Source organism: Labrus bergylta, chromosome 4 (genome assembly GCF_963930695.1).
Source record: "Labrus bergylta chromosome 4, fLabBer1.1, whole genome shotgun sequence".
NCBI lineage: Eukaryota > Metazoa > Chordata > Actinopteri > Labriformes > Labridae > Labrus > Labrus bergylta.
In genome coordinates, this window is record NC_089198.1 from 20,549,257 (window position 1) to 20,571,996 (window position 22,740).

At 39.3% G+C, this 22,740-nt stretch overlaps 1 protein-coding gene across 3 annotated transcripts in view; it reads right to left on the minus strand.

Moving 5' to 3' along the window:
* Positions 1-962: 962 nt before the first annotated feature.
* The window catches only part of fgf12a (fibroblast growth factor 12a), a 36,165-nt gene continuing 14,387 nt past the window's right edge, over positions 963-22,740 (minus strand). For all 3 annotated transcript variants that reach the window (XM_020649335.3, XM_020649334.2, XM_020649333.2), the window contains 3 exons: positions 19,828-19,931; positions 5,517-5,715; positions 963-3,877 (listed from right to left, as the gene is read on the minus strand). In XM_020649335.3, the coding sequence (XP_020504991.1) occupies positions 3,762-3,877; positions 5,517-5,715; positions 19,828-19,931 (419 nt within the window). In that variant the 3' untranslated portion in view covers positions 963-3,761. The remainder of the gene's footprint in view (positions 3,878-5,516; positions 5,716-19,827; positions 19,932-22,740) is intronic.

A 22,740-nucleotide genomic window follows, 5' to 3' on the forward strand; every position in this document is an offset into this window, starting at 1 on the left:
CTTTGGTCCTGAACGAAATATCTTGTGCTGTCTGAGATGCTCCAAAATGTTGTACAGATATACACTTCTCGCTCCATGTACTTATAGTTACATGTTTGTCTACACCAGAGATTTTAAGGTGTCTTTGCTTGAGTTGCATACAAGACAGAAATTGGCTTTCACCTTTTTTAAGCACATAAACTAGCTTGCTTAAATACCTTTGAATCTAAGATTTCTATGAACATGAACAGACACCTCTTCTCTCCCTTCAGTAGTGCAATGTGAAAAGCCATCGCTATTGACAAACAGAAAGGTATGTAGATACAAGTCAGTGTAGTCAAAGTAAGATATTTTAGTGGAAACACACATACCTGTACAAAAAAAACACATTTTTGAGGTGTAATCAATTTGCAAACGTTCTATCTTTTTGTTGTCTTATTTGTCCCATTTTTCTTATTGTAAGACCGTATTAAGTTGTCCCCCTTGCCCCCCTTTCCATGTCCCTTGCAGCTGTTTCTGTACCTTAAGGCAACCCTATGGACACAGAAAAAGAGAACAAACTCCCCTCCCCTCGTCTAACTCTGCTGCTCTCTGTGCTGCAGCCATCAGGAGAGAAGACAAGCCAGGTCCTGAAAGTCAGGGGAGCCTTCATCATCCTCCTTCTCCTCTTCCTCATTCTCCTTTCAGACTGCACTGAAGGTCTGTTTCCATGACAACAGGAGAATTAAGGGCGAAGGAGCGCCACCCAAAAAAGACACATTGGATTTAGGGGCTGGTGAGAAGATAAATCACCCCCGGTGAATTGATAAAAGGAAGCGGATTGAATTTTCTGTATTTGAACCGTGAGAAAATCCATGTTGATGGATTTAGTTTGTGTGCTTATCCTGCTGCATGTCTTGTTGCTGCAGAGAGTGACATTAATACAACAGATGTACACAACAGCTGTCAGTCACGCTCAACGACACACTGAATCACTGCATAGGTTCAAGTTTTTGGTAACATAGTCTTTATTCTTAAACAATCACTAACTTCATTCTGATTTTTTTTATAATCAATGCATTTTTTTTTAATTTCATTTCACAATTCATAATGCATATATGAGTGTGTTTCAATGCAGGGAAATCATCTGCAAACATAAAATTAATAAACTATACGTAATTTCACATACAACCAACGCCTTCTCTCATCCTTTCATACATCATTAAACCCACACAAAAAGTGCTCTCCTCTATACTGCTTTGTCACATCAGCTATTTTCACCTCTTTGCTTTATTTCTCAAATCCTCGCATTTTGCTGTCAACAGTTGACATCGAGTACATCCAATTTCATGCATTTTTTTTTAAAGTCCACATGTATCTCATTTGCACCAATATAAACCTCTATAAAAAGATTCTTATATATGCTGGTCTTGTCTGCTGACTTTCAGTGCCATGTCTAGATTACTGTATGTATCTCTGCTTTGCTGTAGGTGATGGGGAAAGCAAAATAATCTACCTTTAGCTCCTGCAGGCTACTTACACCAGCTACGGACCCAGGCCCCAGATCCATAAAAATGTATCACTATGGTTGGCTCTGTGCAACTGAAAGTGTGCTATTTAATGTACATACCGCTGTTTTAGCATATGATTTCCATCCAGAACTAAACAGATCAAAACTTTGCATAAAAATGTTTTGTTCCTATTTTCCCCAAATTTAAAACCAACTTTTATTAACTCTCATCTGAAAACCTTTGTTACATCAACTCTTGCAGTCATGCTATAATCATGCTTTGTCTAGGCACCAGTTATTCCTTCCTCCACATCTTTAATCTGGCTGGGCTTCGCTGTACATTACATATAGCGGTAATAATGAAAACACCATTGACCCCACCCTGACCTCTTTAAATGTCACACTGGTGGCCAGGCTTTGTGCAACGGGTGCTGGGCAATGAGCAGCCAAGCCTTAACGTCTGGCTCCATCCACAGAAAAATTGGAGGGCTTCCTGAGTAAGACAAACTAATTGGGGATTAGGAATGAGCTACACAGCACACACAGTGGCATACGCGGTGTACCAGTCAATTCACCTTGTTTATACAGCCCTGTCAGTGTGTTGATTTATGAAAGGGAAGCTTTCCTCCACAATGCAGCGAACGGCTCATTTCATGGGTCACAAAACCAGGGGGTATGGATTACCATGTCAGAGAAAACACACAGTGAGATATTCTCATTGGGAAGATAAACTCATCCTCCCGAAACCTGGCTTAATCCAGATTAACTGGTTCCTCAATGAGACGTTCTGCTTTCATTATGATGGGAAAGTCAAAATGATTGTGACCTAACATGGAAAATATGTCAGGTCAGTGGGATATTAAACAGTCAGGCACCCTGTCCACCAGTGTTGAGAAAAGAGAAATTCTTTCAAAATAAAAGTGACAGAAATTGAAGAACTTCTTGAAAAAAAAATAGTCAACACGTCTTCACTGCCATGGCCTGTCAAAATAGCTTTCATCTTTCATCTCTTACAAAAACATTCTAAAATATTTTATTTAGGATTAATTCACAATTTGTTCATATAGTTCAAAAGCCCGCATATGGTCATAGTTATACTTCAACATTTGTTGTTATAGCCAAGCTTATAGCAAAGAGTTTTGTATTTCTTGAGGTGCAAATGTGATTTGACCGTTTTTGGCCATGGCTCATAGTGCTGATGCTGGTCTTTATCTTCCTCTTGGCCTTTGGAGAGAATAATACTTTTGCTGTTTTTGACAAATTCTTACAAATCTTTGCCTAAAACTTATTGAGGCTTCGTTTGAACCACAGATTCACTTTTTCCCTACTAAATCTGACATTCTTTGTAAATTCTCTTCACCAACGAACACACCATCAACAGACATGTGCTGTAAGCTTGTTATTACTATATTGCTTGTATCAATCCTGTCCTGCCATAGCAGAACAACAAATCAGAGCTCTTACAGGAATATTCAAAACAGTCCTATCCATCCTATAGTCACATTAGTTAACTTACCGTACACACCTGAGTAAATTACATCCCACTCTTTAGCACTCTGTTTCCATTGGAGTCCAACACAGAGAACTACCAAATACATTCAGTCTTTCCTCACACCAGAGCAAGTAGTGTGACAGTGCGTTCAATATCAAATTAGAAAAAGGAAAAAATAAAATAAAGTTTTTCTTTAGGTTTTAAAAGACCGAGAAATGTCAAAAGAAAACTCAGAAAAACTATGATAAAAACTTGGATGATTAGTTCAACAAATGAGTAAAAATGATGATGTCATAGTTATTATACTAACAACTTTAACACAATAAAGCATTATGAGAGTGCAATAGCATTTAGAAAAGAAACCATTGTATGAAACTTGAACATGTATTAAAGCTTGTTTTTCACAGCATAAATTGGAAATGATAGATATTTGTATTTGTGTGAAGAGAGACCACCATTTCTTTGTTTGTTTATCACAGCTTTTTCTTTTTTTTTGCATAAAATGTTGGTCAAGTTCTGATTGAAAATGTTTTGTCTTTCATATATATATCTATACATATATATATATATATATCCTCTGGTTTCATATTAATTCATCTAAAAGGTTTTCACAGGCAAGAGTTCAGTTTTTATTTTTGATGTCTTAGTTGTACAGTTATAGCTCCTCCTCGTTGCAACGCCCTCTTCCTTTTCAGAGGGGATGGTTTCCAGAATTTGAAGGGGGTGGTGAGTTTTCCTATGGCCCATCCCCCTGAGTCAGGATGAGACCACACCCCCAATGGGAAGCCCCTCCCCCCGCTGCTATGTGGAATCCTGATTGACAGCTTTCCCTCCGTTCATGGTGGGAGTCCCTGAGCTCTTCCTGGAGCGGTGCTTCTCCTCTATCTCATGCAGTGACGGCTCCCTGTACATACACACTGTAGAGGAGATGTAAAGAGAGGAGAGGAAAGCAGACAAGAGGAGAGGACAAAGAGAGGAGGATCCCAGAAAGTGGACAATGGAGAGCAGATTCGAGAGATGGATGTGAAGACAGAGACAAGGTCAGGTGTGAGGCAGGACGGACAATTATACCAGGCTGGGAGGGATAAGACGGGGGAATTAGAGCATGTCAGCATTTTTTTTTATCGCATCGCTTGACAGGTTTTCAAGATAATATCTATTACACATTTATATTACTGATTTTTTTTCTTTGCGTTAAAAAGACTCCATGTCTACAGTAAATATTAAGCCAAAGATAGAAGAAGATTGAAAACAGGTTGTAGCTTGCCTGGACCAAAAAAAGTTTCAAACAATCTCCTGACTCTCACTGTTGGTAGATGATTCTTTTAAAATCTTCTGCCAAAGTCAGGCTTTCTGTTTACCCAGTAATGTTTTAAACTAAAGCTAACTAGAAACTAGTTGTAGCTTCATTTTTAGTGTATAAACATGGCACAAGTAGAAGTGATAATCATTCAAGCTCTTCTAATGCGCATTAAAGGTCCCATATTGTGCTTTTTCTTGTTTTATATGCTCTTTAGTGTGTTTTCCAAGTGTCCTGTGCATGTTTAGGCACATCTATGTGCAAAAATTCAAAGTCCGCGGAAACGCAGCTTCTCCTACGTCCTCCTGTTAGCTGTAGCATTAGCCGCATGTAACGCTCGGTTCTAGCCCCCCCTTGATAAAAATGTGTCAGTCCGACGTCATTGTCAGTGTGATATCACTGATCTAAGCCCATTGGCTCGTTGTGGCAAGCCCAGCAACTCATGTTGCACGCCCGTTAACTTCTGTAGCACGCCCACGATATGCTGTAGCCTGCAGTAGCACAGTAGTGCTAAGGTGCTAATGTTTATGCTCCCCTCAGACAGAGCCAAAGTGGTTGCATTCCCAATATGGTAAAAGAGGCGGGACATTTCCGAGAACCGTGCTGAGCAACTGATCAATTACGGCAGAGCCGACAGGCCGACCAATCAGATCAGACTTGGCACATGTGGGGACTCTGAACGTGGGCACTTCAGAGCCTTAGAGAGAGAGTCAGAAGCGAGCCGCTGCATGGAGCCGCAGTACATGAAAACAGACACTTTTTTCGAAGTTTAGCTATTGTGAACGTACTTTAGTAGGTACATAGATTAAATATAAGAACCCCAAAAAGGGCATAATATGGGCTCTTTAAAATATGTACGAATTTGAAAGACTACACAAGATATATTGAAGCCTTTTAACAACATCTGTGTATTTTAAACTGCAAATCTCAAACTACTTCATAAATGGTTAATCTTCTCTATCTGCTGAGCAACATCTGCTCCACAATTTCAGTAATGGAACTTTCAGAGAGATTAAAACTTGCTTCAGATAGATAATTCATCACAGTAAATGACCATAAGTGTTGGTTGCAAGATCCTTTGTTGAACAAACTCTCATTGTTGCTAAGGAGAGTACAACGATATCTGGAACAGGAAATGCTCTGCCAAAGGTTTTCTAATGGTCTTCTCAAGTAATTACCTGTATAGTAAACCCATTTGATAACAAATAGGAAGACAGAAATTTCAAAAAAGCTTTTCCAAAACAGTATTCTCATACCTTCGATAGGCCTGGGCACAAAGTGGGACGAGGGCTTAGTCTTTTTGACCCGGTTGCCCTTCATGACTTGGCCCTCCTTGGTCAGACCGAGGAACCAGGCCCGGCCCGACTCCTGCTGGCGGTACACAGTGGACGAGTAGATCACATAGTAGTTCTCGAAAACGGACTCCTTGAACTTGCACTCCGGCGTGAACATTTCCTGCAAAGAAAAACAGGAATATATTTGCATCATGTGTATGTTGGCTTGCACAGTGCTTAAAGTACATATGAGTCAACGCTTAGGAACAATTATGTATACACATAAATATCATCAACACATGGAGAGACAACCAGCAATAAAGCAGACGAATGATTTTAATGAAGCCTCATTTCAGAAAGAAAAAAAAGCTGTGTCTGATTCACTCTGCCAATATTGGCTCTCTCCTCTAGCATGTGGGTTTTGCCAAGGTCAGTAAATATACTGTATAAATACACACAAACACACACACATTCCTATATTACCAAGAGTGCACTATCAGGCCAAACAACCAAGGGAGGACCTCTGTTTCTGGTCATTAAAAAATATGAAAAAACATAATAGAATAGAATACACCTTTTAGGTCGCTTAACTACCACTTCAAATATTATTTTCAATTATTTCTTTAAAATTGCCAAGAGGAGAGTCTTTAGTTTCTGCAATGTCTACCTTGTCTGTCTAAAACCCTCCATATCCTGCAGTATGTTTCCCATTCTTTGTATTAATATTGTTAATGTAAAGTGTACACACACACACACACACACACACACACACACACACACACACACACACACACACACACACACACACACACACACACACACACACACACACACACACACACACACACACACACACACACACACACGCGCACACACACACAAGTACTGAGTGAACCAGCCTTATTAGAATAGTGGCGAACAATAGAAGATGTTTATCTCTCTGCTTCATTATCAAAGCAGTGAGTCAAGGAGAAAGTCAAGGGGATGCACAGAGGGTGGAGGGATGACAGGAAAAAATGGACCAGATATTGGACATACTGTCAGGACAAAGTGCGGTGCCAGATTGTTGCCATGACAGTTCAGGAGATGAGACAATGTTAGTGTTAGTGCAATACTGTGATATATGTATGATATCATTATTATTCTGTATAATATAAGGAGCAGTAATCAGGTAAAGTGTTCATCTTAAAGAAGGTAAGTGTGTCATCGACCTTTAAACAGGCAGGAAATTGTGTGTCCTGATTTTACACTGATATCTAAAGTTAATAAAACAGGTGAAGCTGATTAAAGTGTGCTGACAAGGTGGCTGCCAAACCTCATCACCCATACCACCCGTCTCTACTCCCTCCTCGTCTGAACGGTTCCTGTCTGAAAGAGGCAAAATTAAAAAATAATGCCAGTCAGTTTGAAGGGCGGGGAAGTCATGTGTGTCATAAGGAGATGCAGTTGATGTGGAACAGCTGGCCTGGTGGAAGTGGTGCCGTCTCGGTTTAGGCAGACTTTCTAGTGTTTGTGTTTGTGTTTGTGTTTGTGTTTGTGTGTGCTTAGGTGTCGGTGCAGTATTTCATTCATTAATATCTTCTGCAGGCTTCTGTGCCCTTTTAAGGTTGTCCATTTGACTGACAGCCCAATTCTGCTTCCCGCTGGAGGTGACTGTTTGAGTGTTTGCAAGCAGATGCTTGTGTATGCGTGTGTGGAACCTTTAAAAGAGAGGAGGAAAAAGAATGAAGGACAGGTCGAGAAGATGTATGTCTAAGCATAACGCACCCAAAGAAACAAAAAAACATTCTCAATTACATGTTTTACCTTCTCATAATGTAGACAGTTCGGACTTCATTTACCCAGGTAAGATATCAGTCTCTGAATGTTTCTACATTGTATGACCATAGAGATGAAAGGAAGGTTGTTAGTGCTAATAAACACTGAAGTCTGAAAATGACAACGCAAAACCTGGCTTATGACCAATACATAATATATATATGGCAAACTTATTTTATTCATCTCATTTACTTATCCAACAGGCAGGGAACAAGCTGCAGTTTTTTTCTCTATCCCAGTTTTTCTTACACTTGAAAACAGCTGCCGTCTGTGACTAAACATGCTTTGTTTGTGCTGTGTCAAAACTGTACTTTTGTTTTGATTTGGAGCTATGTAAATAAAAATTGATTGATTAAACTTTCTTCAATGCTCAGCAGAGCAGAGTTTAGTGATTATTCCCTGTGGGGCTGCATATACGAGAAAAATCTTAACACATGATAACACATGATTTCTAATCCATTGAAATTTTGAATCATGCAAGCTTAAAGTCAACATCAGTGCTGTTTGAGGAGTACATGAATGTGTGTCTTAGCTCCCAGGGAACGCCAAAGCTCCGATAGATGAGTCACAGCACTCATGACGATCCATTTTAAGACACAGCAGTGCATAGCAGGTTGTGTAAAGGACTCTGGGAAGGTGAGGTCACATGGTCGGCGATGTGGAAACGTCTCGCAATCAGCAGGAGGCAGGACGAGCTCTGTGGTGAGCTGGCAGCCGAGTTTATCTGGGCCTGCTGACACACTGTCAAATAGCAAATGTCTCTCTCTCTCTGGCGGGGCGCCGGGGGTCACGTTGAGCCTGTCTGGCTGCGTGTGTGTTTGTGTGTGAACATATGTGTTTGAGTGGGCAGGGGGGGCAGACAGTGATACACTACATAGCAGCAGGCTTTGTCCCTTCTTCATCAGTCTGGAGCCCAAATTCACACACACATATACATACACCTCCACATAAGCACATTAGTGTGATCTACTATCTCAACCTTCCCAATCAGGCAGTCTGCTCTGCTGACACGCAGAAGAATCCCCTCCAAATGTGTCCACAAGGGCAACACTCTGTTACTGTCTATGAGGAGGCTTAGAGCTGTTTAGAGAGCGCCCTGGCAGTTGCTCGGAAATGATAGGGGTGAAATGTAAGTGACTTTGAAGTCTTTGACAGAGTACCTTGTTTGTGGATAACCGAGTGGAAATATGGGGGTGAAGAGACATTGTCGGAGTCTCTCGTGATTAATGAGATCTCCTTAATGGACACACGGGAACCACACAAGCACACAGGGAAGGAAAAGAAAGACACATATGGCGAGCGGACACCTCTGCACAAGGAAACTCAATGCAACACACATGCTGTCGTTCATCAAAATGCACGCCAACAGGTTTGCCCTGTCGCTCCCTCTGCCAAGAATAAGTAATCAGCCAAAGTTGGGTCCCCTGCAAAAACCAGAGAAATTAAAACAAGACGTGCCACAATTCAGGGCTGTGCTTAGTGATAGTAAACTGTTTACAAGGGCATCTATTTATATTCTGTGGTGATGTGAAGGAGAAAGGCGAAAGGACTTGTTAGTGAAACTGGACATGTGGGACTGTTCTCTGCCCAAAGCAGTCTCAGTAGGGGGCTAATTATAAATACACAGAGAGGTCTACCTGATACCTAGTAAGCAAACACTTTGGGATAGAATATACATATTTTAGCCGTCTTATCACAACAGTGTGCATTATTTATGACAAAAAGGTTTTTAGGTTAGATTTCAGGTAGAATTTAAAGATCATGTTTTACAGTGTAGTTTAAAATAGACATGTGGCTTCATACAGGTGCTGGACTTTATTAGGAAAATATTGTAAAGGTTCTCTGTATGGTTTTAAATCAACAGTGATGCCAGCGGGCAGTGATTTGATGAGCTGGTACCCATTTTGTTTGCATCCTCTCCTCTACTGTATAACACAGAGCACAGACAAAAGCAAAAAGAAAAAGAGATAATAACAAAGATGTGTTGACTCCACAGGGCAGAATCGCAAAATGATTGTGAAGGAAAGTCACTAAATGTTAGGTACCAAAGACAGCTTAATATTTGTTCATTTATTTAAGAGTATATTTGCAAAGGAAAGAGTTTGAAGCAGGTAAACTTATGCCACATACTACAGCACTTAAAGCTTATTTGCAGTTCCTACGTAGCTTGTTGCTATATAGTTATACACATGACATCAATGCTGTGGTAGCCGGCAGAAACCTAACAAAATGCCTGTCTATCAAAGCAAGGGTATATGATTACTTGACGTTATCTACTGATCAATAGTTCTGGTGCAAATCCCCAAAATACATCAAAACAATATGCTGACCAAAGCAGGAGAACAATAACTTTAATGTTAACATTAATACAAATGATGTCGGTTTTGAAACAGTCAAGAGGCATTATGAATATTTCATGAGGATGAAAATGTATTTCACATGTACATCTGCCCTCAGTAAAGTGAGATAGACATAGATTTATGCAACAACCAATGAATGTAAACTGTGTTTAAAAAAAGAGACAAGCCTGGAGGTATGACATGCAACAGAGATAAATAACTGCTTTATCTCTATTCCACCAGGAGTCCCACCTGTGAAGCCGTTTGATCATAATTTATTTACAAAGAACAAGGAAAACCCAGACCATACCCTCCACTTACATCCTTAGGAGTGACGTGATGTGTGTGTTTTGGGAGCTAGTGCAAAGTGTGGGGGGTGAGGTGTAGGAAAAAGTGAATGAGAAAATAAGAGAGCGGGCTGTAATGGATATTAAACTGTGTTGCCAAACAGAACTAGGCTGAACGCATCCTGAATCCAAATCAGATTCTGGCTCCATATGTGGAGGGAGGCCGCTCCCTGGCTCTGGATTAAGGTGTCCTGCTGCTTGCACAGGCGTCCTTTGACTTTGCCGAAAGATGTGGAGGATAATAAAGGTGGGGGTTGGGTAGGGGGGCTTCATTTGAACAAGGCCCTGAGCCATCAGTGTATCTGAGAGATTTGGTCTCGGTGAGGATCCCTGTCCTGTCATGGAACTCCCCAAAAAGCTCATTATTATTCAGGGAGAGATTCAGGTCTGGGATTGTCTAGACATTACTTAAACTGAAAAACTCTCTTTCTCACTTTTTTTTCTCCATTCTCCTCCTCACCTCTTCTTCTCCTCTCACTGTTTATCTTTCTCTCCGCCTTACCCTGAAAGTCAATCACTTTCAAACAAGGCTCTGTCCTGTCCTTCCTTTGCCTTCTCCGGGGACAAAGATGGTTAATGGCTGAAAAATCCAAACCCAGACAGAGACTGCTGGCTTCATTTTTATGGACAAAATCCTCAGTAGCCAAACATTTTCTTTCTGAATTTTCATTCTACTAATTCTCCGAACCTCTTTCCTTTCTTTTTCTTTCCCAGCCGACCTCCAAGGCACTATCAACATTATAAAATACTGGTACACTAGATATTAAAACAATTAACTTATAAGTTAGTAAATTGACAGATGACTAATCTCAAATAATTCTGATAAGATCTGTAGCTGTGATGCAAGAAATACCAAACACTGGCTGTTAGCAGCCTCTTAAGTTCAATCTTAAAATGTCAGATAAGACTTTGAGAATGGGTTTTGTTTTATCTTTTTTAAACCAAATGCTGTCAGTTCATTACCCCAAAAATAGGCAGCTTGCAAAAACACAGATATGTTTAAGCCCTAAAACACTCAGAAAACTTCACTCAAGTTTTTGATTCAATACAACAAATAACTCCTTAAAACTAAAACTTTGTTCTTGAGGCAAAAAAAGATAAAGACAAGGCAGGGGTGCAGAGAGACTACTCACAGAAGCTCTTTGTCATTTGTCACCAGAACAAAATCTGAAGCTCTCCATGACCTTCCACATCAACTCTCTCTCTCATTCATCCCTCCAGGGCCTTCACTGAAGGTTTTACTGCGACACATTACTGTTTTCTGTGACATAAATGAGTAACAGTAAAATTAGATGCTGACTGGAAGAAAGAGTAAGAACAGTCCAGAGGTTACTGAGTATTGAGTGTAAGAGTGTGTGCCTATGAATGGATCGACGGATCAATGGATAGATCGATGGGTCAATGGATAATGGCTACTTCCAAATGGTTAACCAATAAGTAAGCTAATGGAAAGAGTCTTAGTCGAATACATTTTCAGTGGTTCGTTGCAGCTAAAGCACGAAAAGGCCAAACTCTGTTTGCTATCTGTCACCATATTAGCTAGAGCTACAGTATCTGCAGTGTCACTAACCAAGACTTCTCCTTCAAAGAAAGCGAAACCCTGCTGTGTGACAGTACAAGAGAAAGAATGTAGATAGCCGGATGCTTTCCAGTTTACATGAAAGGATCGGCAGATGAATTCTTATGAAGCTGAAAAGCTTCAAAGCTTTGGTAAACACAGTGACATCTGGTGGTATAGTATGATAGTTTTAGTTTCAGGTGAGAAAAAGTCCAGGAAGTCAGTTTGCTCTGAAATAAAATGATTTGTACATTTTTGTTCATATGTGAGCTGAAAGATATAATTGTGAGATATGTTAGAATCATACAACGATATGTGGTCAAACATCCATAATATTGAATATTTTTTGCGGCTTTAAAACATTATTGTATGTGAATTAGTGAATGTATGTGACAGTTCATAGGATTTACTTCAGCCTGTGTTAAAGACTGGTATTCATTAAATAAGATGCTCTCTATTATTACTTTGTATCAGGGGGAAACATGATTATTATTTTATAATTTCCTGTGTGCAACCCAAACATTCTCCTCACAGAGACGTTGTGATTGGCTAGCTACATCAAAGCTAACCCTGATAAGTTGTTTGATTCAGACCTGAAAAGTTTTTAACAATTGTTTTCAATACAAAGCAGTTTGATCGAAGACACTGATTAGACACACATCTATTTAAAGCATCATTTCAATTATGCTTAATATGTTAATGACATGCAAGGATTACAATTTGAAATAAATAATGTTACACACTCTAGCTTTAGGCTGTAAAACTTTCCAAACTGTAAAGCTGAGTGAAACACTCTCCAAAGCACCAGAGATGTAACCAGTCATGATTTTCTGTCTTTGAGACAAGCTCCAACACATCGCATTAAAACAGAATTTCACTTAAGTAAAACAAGCTTCGCAGCTCCTGTCTCATCTGCCCATCTCTAGGTGTAGGTGTAGAGTTTATCGAAGAGAGATGTATATTGTGTTCTGAAAAGAGTAAATAAACTACCTGTATAAAGAACCTGTTGAAACCACAAAGTCTCACATTCATTCTCCACCAGTTCATGGATTAATCAGTTAGGTAGCTGTCTGCTACAAGTCATGACAGAAGTAACTGAATCAGCCTAAAGAAACCAGCTCTATTCAACTAACATGACAGTGTGAGAGACAAAAATAAACAAAAACATTTTTCTTGAGAGAGATATAAATTCTAAAGGCTCATTATTAAGGTTTTTATTTCTCTATAATGTAAGGTGTGTTAACAATGCAACTTAAAAAAAAAATCTCTCAACCAATGGAACTCAACCATTTTCTTTGCTACCAAAAATACTTATATGAATTAAAAGTATTAAATTAAAACATAAACTAATGGCTGCTAGTTCATTAATACAAAAATATCTGAGGAAAGCCACAAGATAGAGAAAATTTAGTTTAATTATTTTTTCTTAGAGACGATGCAGTTGAACATAGTTTCAATAGAAAACATGAAACTGATGTGCTGCACAGAGAGTCTACAGCTGTGGCTAATTTCCAACTCTTGTCCCTAGTTGGGCCTTTGGGTAAACAACAGAGTATAAACTTGTTACTACATTCAGTAACATAAAACCACATAACACTATATATATATATATGAGGACACATTAAAATACATATACCACAACATAACTATTCAAAATTTAAAAGAAATTCAAGATACAAATTTAAAAAAGAGTTCAGCTTTGTTTCTCTTTTAGCATTTTACCTTTTTGTGAAAGATTTTATTTCTGGGATTCACTTTATTTTAGGAGGCTATGTGTTTGAGAGTTTAAAGCCATTGATGGAGAACGCTGATTGTCCAGATGTAGATCTACAAATCTGTATGTTACAGTTTCCATTCTGTTTGCTTCTTGTGTCTGTCCTTTCTTTAAACAAATGTGGAAAGAGGTTCAGGGGTGAGACTGTTGATTCATTTGAAAACATAAATGCATAAAGCTACAATTCTTTTAGCAGACGCTTTCGTACATCAGAGCTCTTGAAATCTCTCAAAACTAAGTAGGTCCCATCATTTCAGTGTGGGTTGTTTGTCCATTATTTTCAGGGCCTGGGTTGTGTAATGATGAAAGGTGACTGATTGTAGAGGGTGAAGCTTGAGCCCATACTGTCATACAATATTAGCAATGAGAGAAAATCAATGAATGCATGAACACATTGGCTGCCAAAACAATGAAGGATGTTCTCTACTGTTTTTGTTATTGTCTTTACATGTTTGTCAAATTTAAGCCGTGGATCTAAAATGTTAACCTCCTCTATTTTGTTATTCTTTATCTTAATGTTAAAACTTTAAAAGGAGCACAGTTTCCTAAAAGAGAAACACATTGGAACAGTTTTATTAAGATTCAAAACAAGGGGGCGTGCTGGTGGTGCAGTGGTTAGGGCGCGCGTCCCATGCATTGAGGCTGTCGTCTCGAGTGGGAGGCCCGTGGCCTCCTTCCACATGTCATTCCCCACTCTCTCTCTCTGGTTTCTATCCACTGTCCTATCTCTGCATTAAAGGCACAAAAAGCCCAAAAATAAATCTTAAAAAAAAAAAAAAAAAAAAGATTCAAAACAAGATGATTATGTCCCAGCCTGTAATTGATTTCATACAGGTTCTCAGTTAGGACTGCAGGAGCCTTGCTAGCTGGCCTCTGCACAAGTTTTAGGCAACTCATTCATAAACAGACTTAAAGGCAAAGGGCCAAGTGTCGACTGTTGGGGAAAACCCATTTTTGTGTTTGAAAGAGAGGTTTTTCTTGGTCAACTTGCACACACTGCTCACTATTCTGAAGATTTGGTTCAAAGCAATGGACTGTTTCTTTTAGAGGAAATTGAATGATGATAACTGAGACATGAGAAGGTCATGATGGACAGTGTCAAATGCTTTTTTTATGTCAAGAAACACTGCCCCAACGACACAACCACAGACAAGAGAATGCATATTTTAAGAGCTGTAATTCTGAATTTATTGAGCATCCAAAAAATAAATGCCTTTTGCCTAAGAACTTGATCATTTCTTTATTACTTCTGCAGGTTGTAGAGGTAGATAGCTCAATAACTGTATGGATGTTTGATCAATACATAAATGGAAAGTGGAATACCCCATCACTCCTGTGTGTGGCTAACTATTCTCTTGAGTGGATTTGAATGTGTGTGTCTGGGTAAATCCCTCTAGGACGATTATTCCAACCACATATGCTGCTGAATGGGGAAGCCTGATTGGTGTAAGACCCAGAACAATGCACCAATCGGAGAGGTGAGCACCCATCAACTCTCCCTTTAAGAGTGTGACTAGCATTGTTGTTGTGTCAAGAACTGTTTTGAGTAATAACTAGTTGCATGATAATTCATTGTTTGATCTTGCTAAAGGCACTCATTCTACTTGGACTGGGCCAGGGATTAGTTCAGCTTCAAACAAACACACTCACTTAAGGCTTACATCTGTTTGTAACATTAGGTATAGAGGTGCCAACTCACTCAGTTTTATGTCCATTTTTATATTTCTTTATTGATTTGAGCAGCACACACAGGCCTTTTACATTTTCGGATTTATTTTGTCTCGCCTTCCTGTTGTAACCAGTATTGACTTATTTTTCTAATAAATAAAAGTGCTAAAACAACAACAACTGGTTACATCCCTTTTCCCCTAAAGCTAGGATATATCACATGAACATTATGTATATAGATTACTATTCAGAATAATATAGACAGAACGATAGATACACTGATCCATTGATAATGCCTAGATCAATCTAATGATGCATTGCTGCATGGATATATAGAAAGATAGAGACATAGAGCAATAGCTGAAGAGAACAGTGGTTACTGCTGTGCAGTAAACTAGGTCATATTGAGAAGTGTTATAAATAATGGAAGGGAGCTCTTCATTGTGGATGCTCAGCCCCCACGCACTTCATTGCTAAACACTCCACCACACAAGCATAATGGCCCGCTCTCACACACAGCTCCATCAACTCCACTTATTGATCAACAGTATTATAAATTTGACCAGTAAAAGAACGGCTAGATACCTGACATGTAGATGAACAACTAAAGAGAAAGTCTGGTTGCTGCACGACTTCTCAGAATCCTCTCAAACGTAAAGAAGATCAAGCCTGTCGCGTATCCTCACTAACAAGACAGAAGCAAAAAAACCGAGGAAGAGGAAAAAAGAAAAAATACAAGGAGCGTTAGAGATGTAGAAGGATATCCCTCAGTAATTATCTCCCAGGAGGTGGTCGAGGGAGAGAGAGAGAGAGAGAGAGAGAGAGAGAGAGAGAGAGAGCTGTGCGGCTCTCAGATGTTAGGTAGACAAAACAAGACAACTAAAACAAGCAGTAAAAACTTCATGGGGGCGCAGGTAGCCTAGTGGTTAGTGTGCACCCCATATATGGAGGCTCTGGACCTCCAAATGGGCGGCCCGGGTTTGAATCCGACCTATAGCTCCTTTCCCACATGTCATTAACCACTCTCTCTGTCCCTGATTTTTGACTCTATCCACTAGCCTATATCTAAATAAAGGCAAAGAAAGTCCAAGTATAACCTTTAGAAACTTTATAGTGGGTAGAGCCAATGCAGTGAAATGGAGCCCTTGAAGAAAAGAGCTAAAAAGAGAGGGAGGTGTATTAGAAACATATGCACAAATAATCATAAAAGTAAATGTGAGTAAGCTACAAGAAATGAAAGTGAAGGACTTTTATTTTATTGTTGTCATTGTGCTAGGAGAGTTCTCATAAAAGTTTGAATAACAAAATGTTCTCCCTTTTAAGAGTCCTCTGGAAACACTAAAGCAGTTCTCTCTCGGTCCATCACATTCATAATCTGTGTTGGTAAATAATGGAAATAAGAGGCTGAAGCGGAGGCTCTGTGTGCTTTTATCCAGTGGTTTGAATGTTAATTTAGCCTCTTTATGAGCACTCGGGGGCTCTCCGAGGCTTATAAGCCTCCGTGTGATCCAGCCTACCACCCTGAGTTCTGCTTACCAATGCATGCTAATTTCCCATGCTTCACATCTGAGAGGCCAGACTTCACATACGTCCAAAACTGCTTTGGCTTCTCTTCTTGCTAAAAATGCGTTTTCCTTCTGACAAACACTCTCTCCTTGTGATAGAAAAGGTCAAAAATGAGCTTCTCTGTTCCATAAAAATGAAGGTTTAAACGATTCACAGAGACATACTGAATCACTCCTAATTAACAATGATTATGTAGTCATGACGCAGATGATGATTTCATCCACAGTGGGTGTGTGTGTGGGAATGGTCGTACTGCATCCCCAATTTGGAATCAATTTCACAAATTAAAAGATCGTTGTCTGGGTACGATTAAACTTTAATTAGACGTAGATATGTGGGTGGAGGGTTATTATAAGCTTTATAGTAGAGCTGTGAATTGAGCGCTTCTTTATGAGCATTAAGTTGTGAATGAATCAGTCTACCTGGGTGAGTCATAGCAGCCTTCACATATATCGCACATCCTTCTCTGAACCTGTTAGTCCTAGTACATCTGTCCAGGTACTGAGTTGTGCTCAAAACTTGTTTTGTCTGTGTTTACACATTCATGAAAAATGTGTATGTAATGTACAACTTTAGAATTGAAATCTTAGACACAAGATTGAATAAATCAACATAACAGACTTTTTTTGTCCAACGAGATATTCCATCTAAAAAGGGAGTTTGTGGTATGTTTCACTTATTTTTCAGCTTTGTAGTTCTTAATTATCCTCATATGATATCAAACATTTTACCAAGAATTTACAACATGATTTTTTTACTTCTGGACTAAGATCATAATATGAATAACCAGAAACACAAAGCTGTTTCATCAACACTGACAAGTGCTTTGTCAAAGCCCTGTGTTTCATGTTTATGTTTCAAGCATCATAATCCTTTAACTCTTCACACTTTAAAGGGCTGGTATGTGTTTTTTTGAAGAGGTGTTGTATGAGGTACTTCGAGGTACTTATCAATAGAAAGTGTGAATGTACAGTAGACAACAGTCAGCACGGTCCCTGTTTGTAGAAGCCTGCCAGAGTTCCTACACTGAAATTTAGCTACCACCCCGGACGGGATCACAAAAAACTTGTACTCTAGTAACTGAGAATAGCCACCCATGTAACTATTTCTGTTTAAGTGTACGCTGTATTTTTGTTCATATTTTTTACTGCTTCACCTTGATGCAAACAGCCCTTTCCTTTGGGAGGGCTCTGTATTCTGCCTGATAAATACCTCATACACCACTTCAAAAACCTGAACTATCCCTTTAAACACAATATGACTTCCCTTTTTGTTGTTGAAGATTCACCTATTTGTGTAAGATAGCTCTGTTGCAGATACTTCCTGCCTTGAACCTTTCAAGCCACACTTTAGTAATTAAGAGGCCTGCAGCAGGCCATGCTCACTCCCTTTGTTTGCTGCATTGTTTGAGTACTTTTTTTATTTATGTGTGAATATATGCTCATGTGCATTTATGGCATGGTTTAGTTTATTACCGTAATTTGATTTATTGGTGTGACCCTGATAAGAGTTTTTTAATTTTCCTTTAAGTTTGACTACTATGTTCATCACTACCGTTGGAATTAAGTTGGAAAGGAAATAAACTATGAAGAATCTTTACTCTGGTCCCTGCACCTTGGTTGGTGTACCAATGCAGAATGAATTGAATGGAGGGCATATCTGGGTGTTACTCCTGGTTTCTATCTAGGTTCTCCAAAGTTACTGTATGGTTCCATTCATTTCTAGCAGAGAGCTATTTGGCTCTGCATTTTTATATGTATCCTTTAAAAAACGGAAACTAAGGAATGACTTGTTGCTGATATAAATTGCTGTTAGAAGACAGAGAAAATGCAGAGAGCATTTTTATTGGACAATATTTTTTGTATTTCTCCCAATTGCCGGAAGACTCAATAACATTTTGTTATAAAAAAAAAAGTAAAACACTTGGAAAGAACAAATTCCTTATTTGTTTGGCCTATACATTTGCCATTTTTAGTAATGGTTGTCCCTTTTTATAGAATGTTTTATTTGTTTTTGACAGCTGACTTTTTGCAGTGTGCCTCTCTAGCAGTAAAGTGGCTCCCTTATCAATAAATGTAAGATGCAATATGACAGAGTCTCCGAGTCGCTGTGTCCTTCGCAGATGTTATGAGTATTTTGAGAAAGAAAAAACATTAATAGGCAATTTGTGAATTCCAGCTCTTGTCAGATATTTATCAAAGCTGCCTCGTTGTGAGACCAACCTCACAACGTCTCTTGGCAGAGGTTTGTGGTTTCCACAGTCAAACCACCCCTGTTTAATCTTTTTAACAGTTTCCTGAACTGGATTAGGAAGCATGAGACGGGCGGTTACATAACCATGCCAACTAGGGATATCTTCCTGTCTCTATATCGTTGCATTTGACCCCCCCATCCCAGTTCTCTCACACGCTCTCTCTCCCACTGCATCTCATTTCCACAAACGTGCCCTAGAAGCATATCTGCATCCTCAATGCAACAGCTACGGCTCCGTGTTTTCTCCAACTGACATCTGTGACTGTGTCCACCCCCATTCGTGCATCAGCTTCCCACAGCAGCCTATAAGCTTCTCATATATTAACACTGCAAATAAAATATCCATGTAACACAATACTTCCTCCTCCACTGGGTCTTAAAATTATTTTTATATTCTCGAAGAAGTATTTCTGCTAATGTGGTGGGATTGTTTTATGTTTCTCAGGCCAAGAGCAAGACTTTTCTAAGCATAAGAAATATATATATTTAAAGATTTACCTCTGAAAAAAACATTTTACTGCTTGATTGCAAAAGAAAAATACAACTTCGGCAGTGGTACCCTTTCACTACAAAAAGATCCTGAGCCGAAATTAGGATGAAAGTTGAACAAAGCAACAGCATCCACATCAATAGACAATTAAAATTCTGTTTATGGCTTAGCGAGTCTGCGTTAGTAGCCCGTAAAAGAAGAAGAGGCCATTTTAAAAAGGGTTGGGGACTGAACTTGATGTCAAATGAAATGTAAAACATACACAGCACTGCTTCAACAACAAAGAGGGGGGGGATAAGTGCTGCACGGCAACACAAAGGCACATCTGAAGAGCTCTCGAATAGAGCCGAGATGAAAGGGTTTAAAGGGCTGAGTCTTTACTGTGGCAGGATATTAAAAGAGACAACAGAACAAAACACAACCCATGTAAACGAACAAATGCACAAGTGCACACAACTGCACATGTTAACAGTGTCTTACCGAGCTGTAGAGCATGCCTTCGCCATTCATGCCAATGTAGGAGCCACTCTTCACTCCCTGGATGGCCACCACTCTCAGACCCACAGGAATAAGATTAAACAGGGCTGCAGAGACAAAGGCAGAGAGAGGGAGAGAGAGAGGGTCACACAGACAGATCCAAAGGGGCAGAGACAAAAGAGAGACATCAAACAGAAAAGAGAGAACAGGACATTAGAGTCTTAGCCACAGAAAAGAGATCAGAGGCTGTCGTCTATCTGTCAGCAATAAAGTGAACTGCACAGGACATGAACAATGGGAACACTTCCGCACCAAAGTGTGACGGTTAAGCTTTAATGTTTTACCTGAAAACTGAAACTTTCTGGTGGAAGAGACTTGAAATGATACAAAAAAAATACGTTTGCAGAGAATATTAGGCCAATCATTGTTTTGTGGAAACAGCTACCTGTCCTAGATGAAATAAGAATGTCCACAACAAATCAGACAGCACCCTTTATGATTTGCTGTTTACTCATGTATTAAAATGACTCCATGTTCGTGGCCAATTTGTACAGAACAGCTCTGAATTGAACATTAGTCTGCTGCTATAAGAATACAAGTTAGTTTCTACAGTAGCAAAGTATTTCTCTGTAACATTAAATATGTTTGACAAAAACATAAACTAGTAGGCTATTGTCTTAGTCTGTGTTATGTGTATTTGTATATTTGCGCATATGTATGTATATGTGTATAATTTAGTTATTTATGTATTTATTTATATTTGGTTTTGTTTGTTTTTTCTTTTGCTTGTCTTTCCATTTGATGAGAACTCTGTACTTGCTGCCAGACTGACCGTTATATTAATACATAATGTTTGTTGTGATTGAAACCCCCAATAAAAAAACAGAAAACCTACAAATATTGAGCATATCAGTTTTGTCATTTGGTGGCCCCTATGGCAATAACATGTAATTGCAGTATTGTTAGCGGACCTCTCTCTAGCAGAGATCAAAGGAGTAACCTTGCAAATGTTTTTTTTTCTTCTTCTCATAAACATCATATAGGTTTAATTTTTTTTCCGATTTTAAATAGGTCTCAGGAAAAAAAAAACTACTTTTTGAATGCTGCAACATGAGCAAACAGTTGTCATCGTTTATCTTTCTATCATTAGTGAATGAGCTAGAAAACATTCCAACCTTCAGGTTATGTTCAACACTCCTTGAGTAGACTGGCAAAATTAGATAACAGATACAAGTGGCAGAAATAAATGTCCTCCATAAGTTGGGGTGGTGAAAGCATGGAGATGGAGTGCCGAGACGTCTAGAGGAAGCTCGGAGTACGAAGAAGACAGCTGATTAGGTTTGGGCATCTGATTAAGAAGCCTTGTGGGTCTCCTTTCTGGAGATGTTCAGGGAAAGCTCAACTCAGAAAAGAGCCCTGAATGGATCCAGAACTTTTCAGAGAGAATGGATTGATAAAAAAAATACATGTTTGAACATGGAAGTTTAGAACATCATCTTTTTCCAGCTGAGCCCTGCCTGCATTAAAACAGCCCTGACAGAAATCGCTCATGTAAAATGCAAGAGACTGATGTAATTCTATGCTCATGTCCAACCCCATCAATCAAAACACTGAGCCAGTTGGGTAAATTAGTTTCCAGGGCCTTACATTTCTTATGAAGCATAGCAGAAGTTCAACCCAGAAACTGAGTACCTTCATAAACTCTCTATTTATTTTCTCTCTCTCTCTCTCTCTCTCTCTGTTCCTGATTTTATTCAATCAGCCTGCTGTGACAAAATCTTTCAGTGAAACTAAACTGAATTCTCCACAACCTCTGTGATCCAATCCCTATGTTGCTGTTAGAAGCTGCTTTAAACTGTCACCTGTTATTTTAAGTTCGGATTGATGTGACTTTTCTCCAACTCGTCATCTCTGATTTTCACCACAATACAGTAAGTCTCCCTTCTTGGTCCATCCAGTAAGTTTTGATGTTCCTCTCCATATATTGTCTTACAGGTCTTTAAATGTGTTATTTACCTTCACCTGTAAGACCCTATTAGTAGAATATTTCTGTACAACTTGTGGCAAAAATACCCCTTTAAAATTTGATGTCCTAATGGATTTAATAGCGTCTTAAACTCTCCCACTGTGCGATTTGTCTTTTCTCTTTCAGCATTTCTATTAAAATAACACAATGCTAGGATAACAATAGTTATTAATAAACTGAAGTTTTGGCGTACAAAATGTGGAGTCCAGTAGACTCAGAAGATTCCCCAAACTTAACAAAGAAATATGTTTCAGAAAGTTAACAGCCAGATTGTATCTAAAGATCTCAAATGAGAATGTCCGAAGCCACTACAGTTGTTTTCTGATGTTTGGACAATCATTTAAGAGGCTTTATCTCTTCTTGAAACAACAAGTCTAATTTTATTCTGCTAAGTGCTCCTAGATTTGAATTACTGTTATCTCTGCGGGTGTGTTCTGCTGAATCTGAGGACTGAACTGTGACTTTCATGGGCTTTAGTTTGATGAGGGTGCGAGGACACGCTCAACGTGCTGCAGGCTCCCTGTATTGTCAGGATGATTGTTCTGCAAGTGGCGATGGGGGACTATCAGATAAAGCTGGCAGGGACAAGAGGAGACGTGCCAACATGGGTCTGTCCTCCGAGCAGATTCAATTTCGCTCAATAAATATCGACGGGCTGCTTTTGCCTGCCAATGGCTTCACTCTGCCCTCGGGCCGACAGTTCGGCTGATACACACACAGGCGACTCCTGCAGTTAAACATACCCTTCAGGGCCTGATGTTTGGGGTATAAAGACAGTCTATTAGCACCTTGAATTTCGTTTTCACAAGTTCCTCAGTCCCTTGTGTTTTTTAAAGGTCCCATATTGTGCTTTTTCTGGTTTTACATGCTCTTTAGTGTGTTTTCCAAGT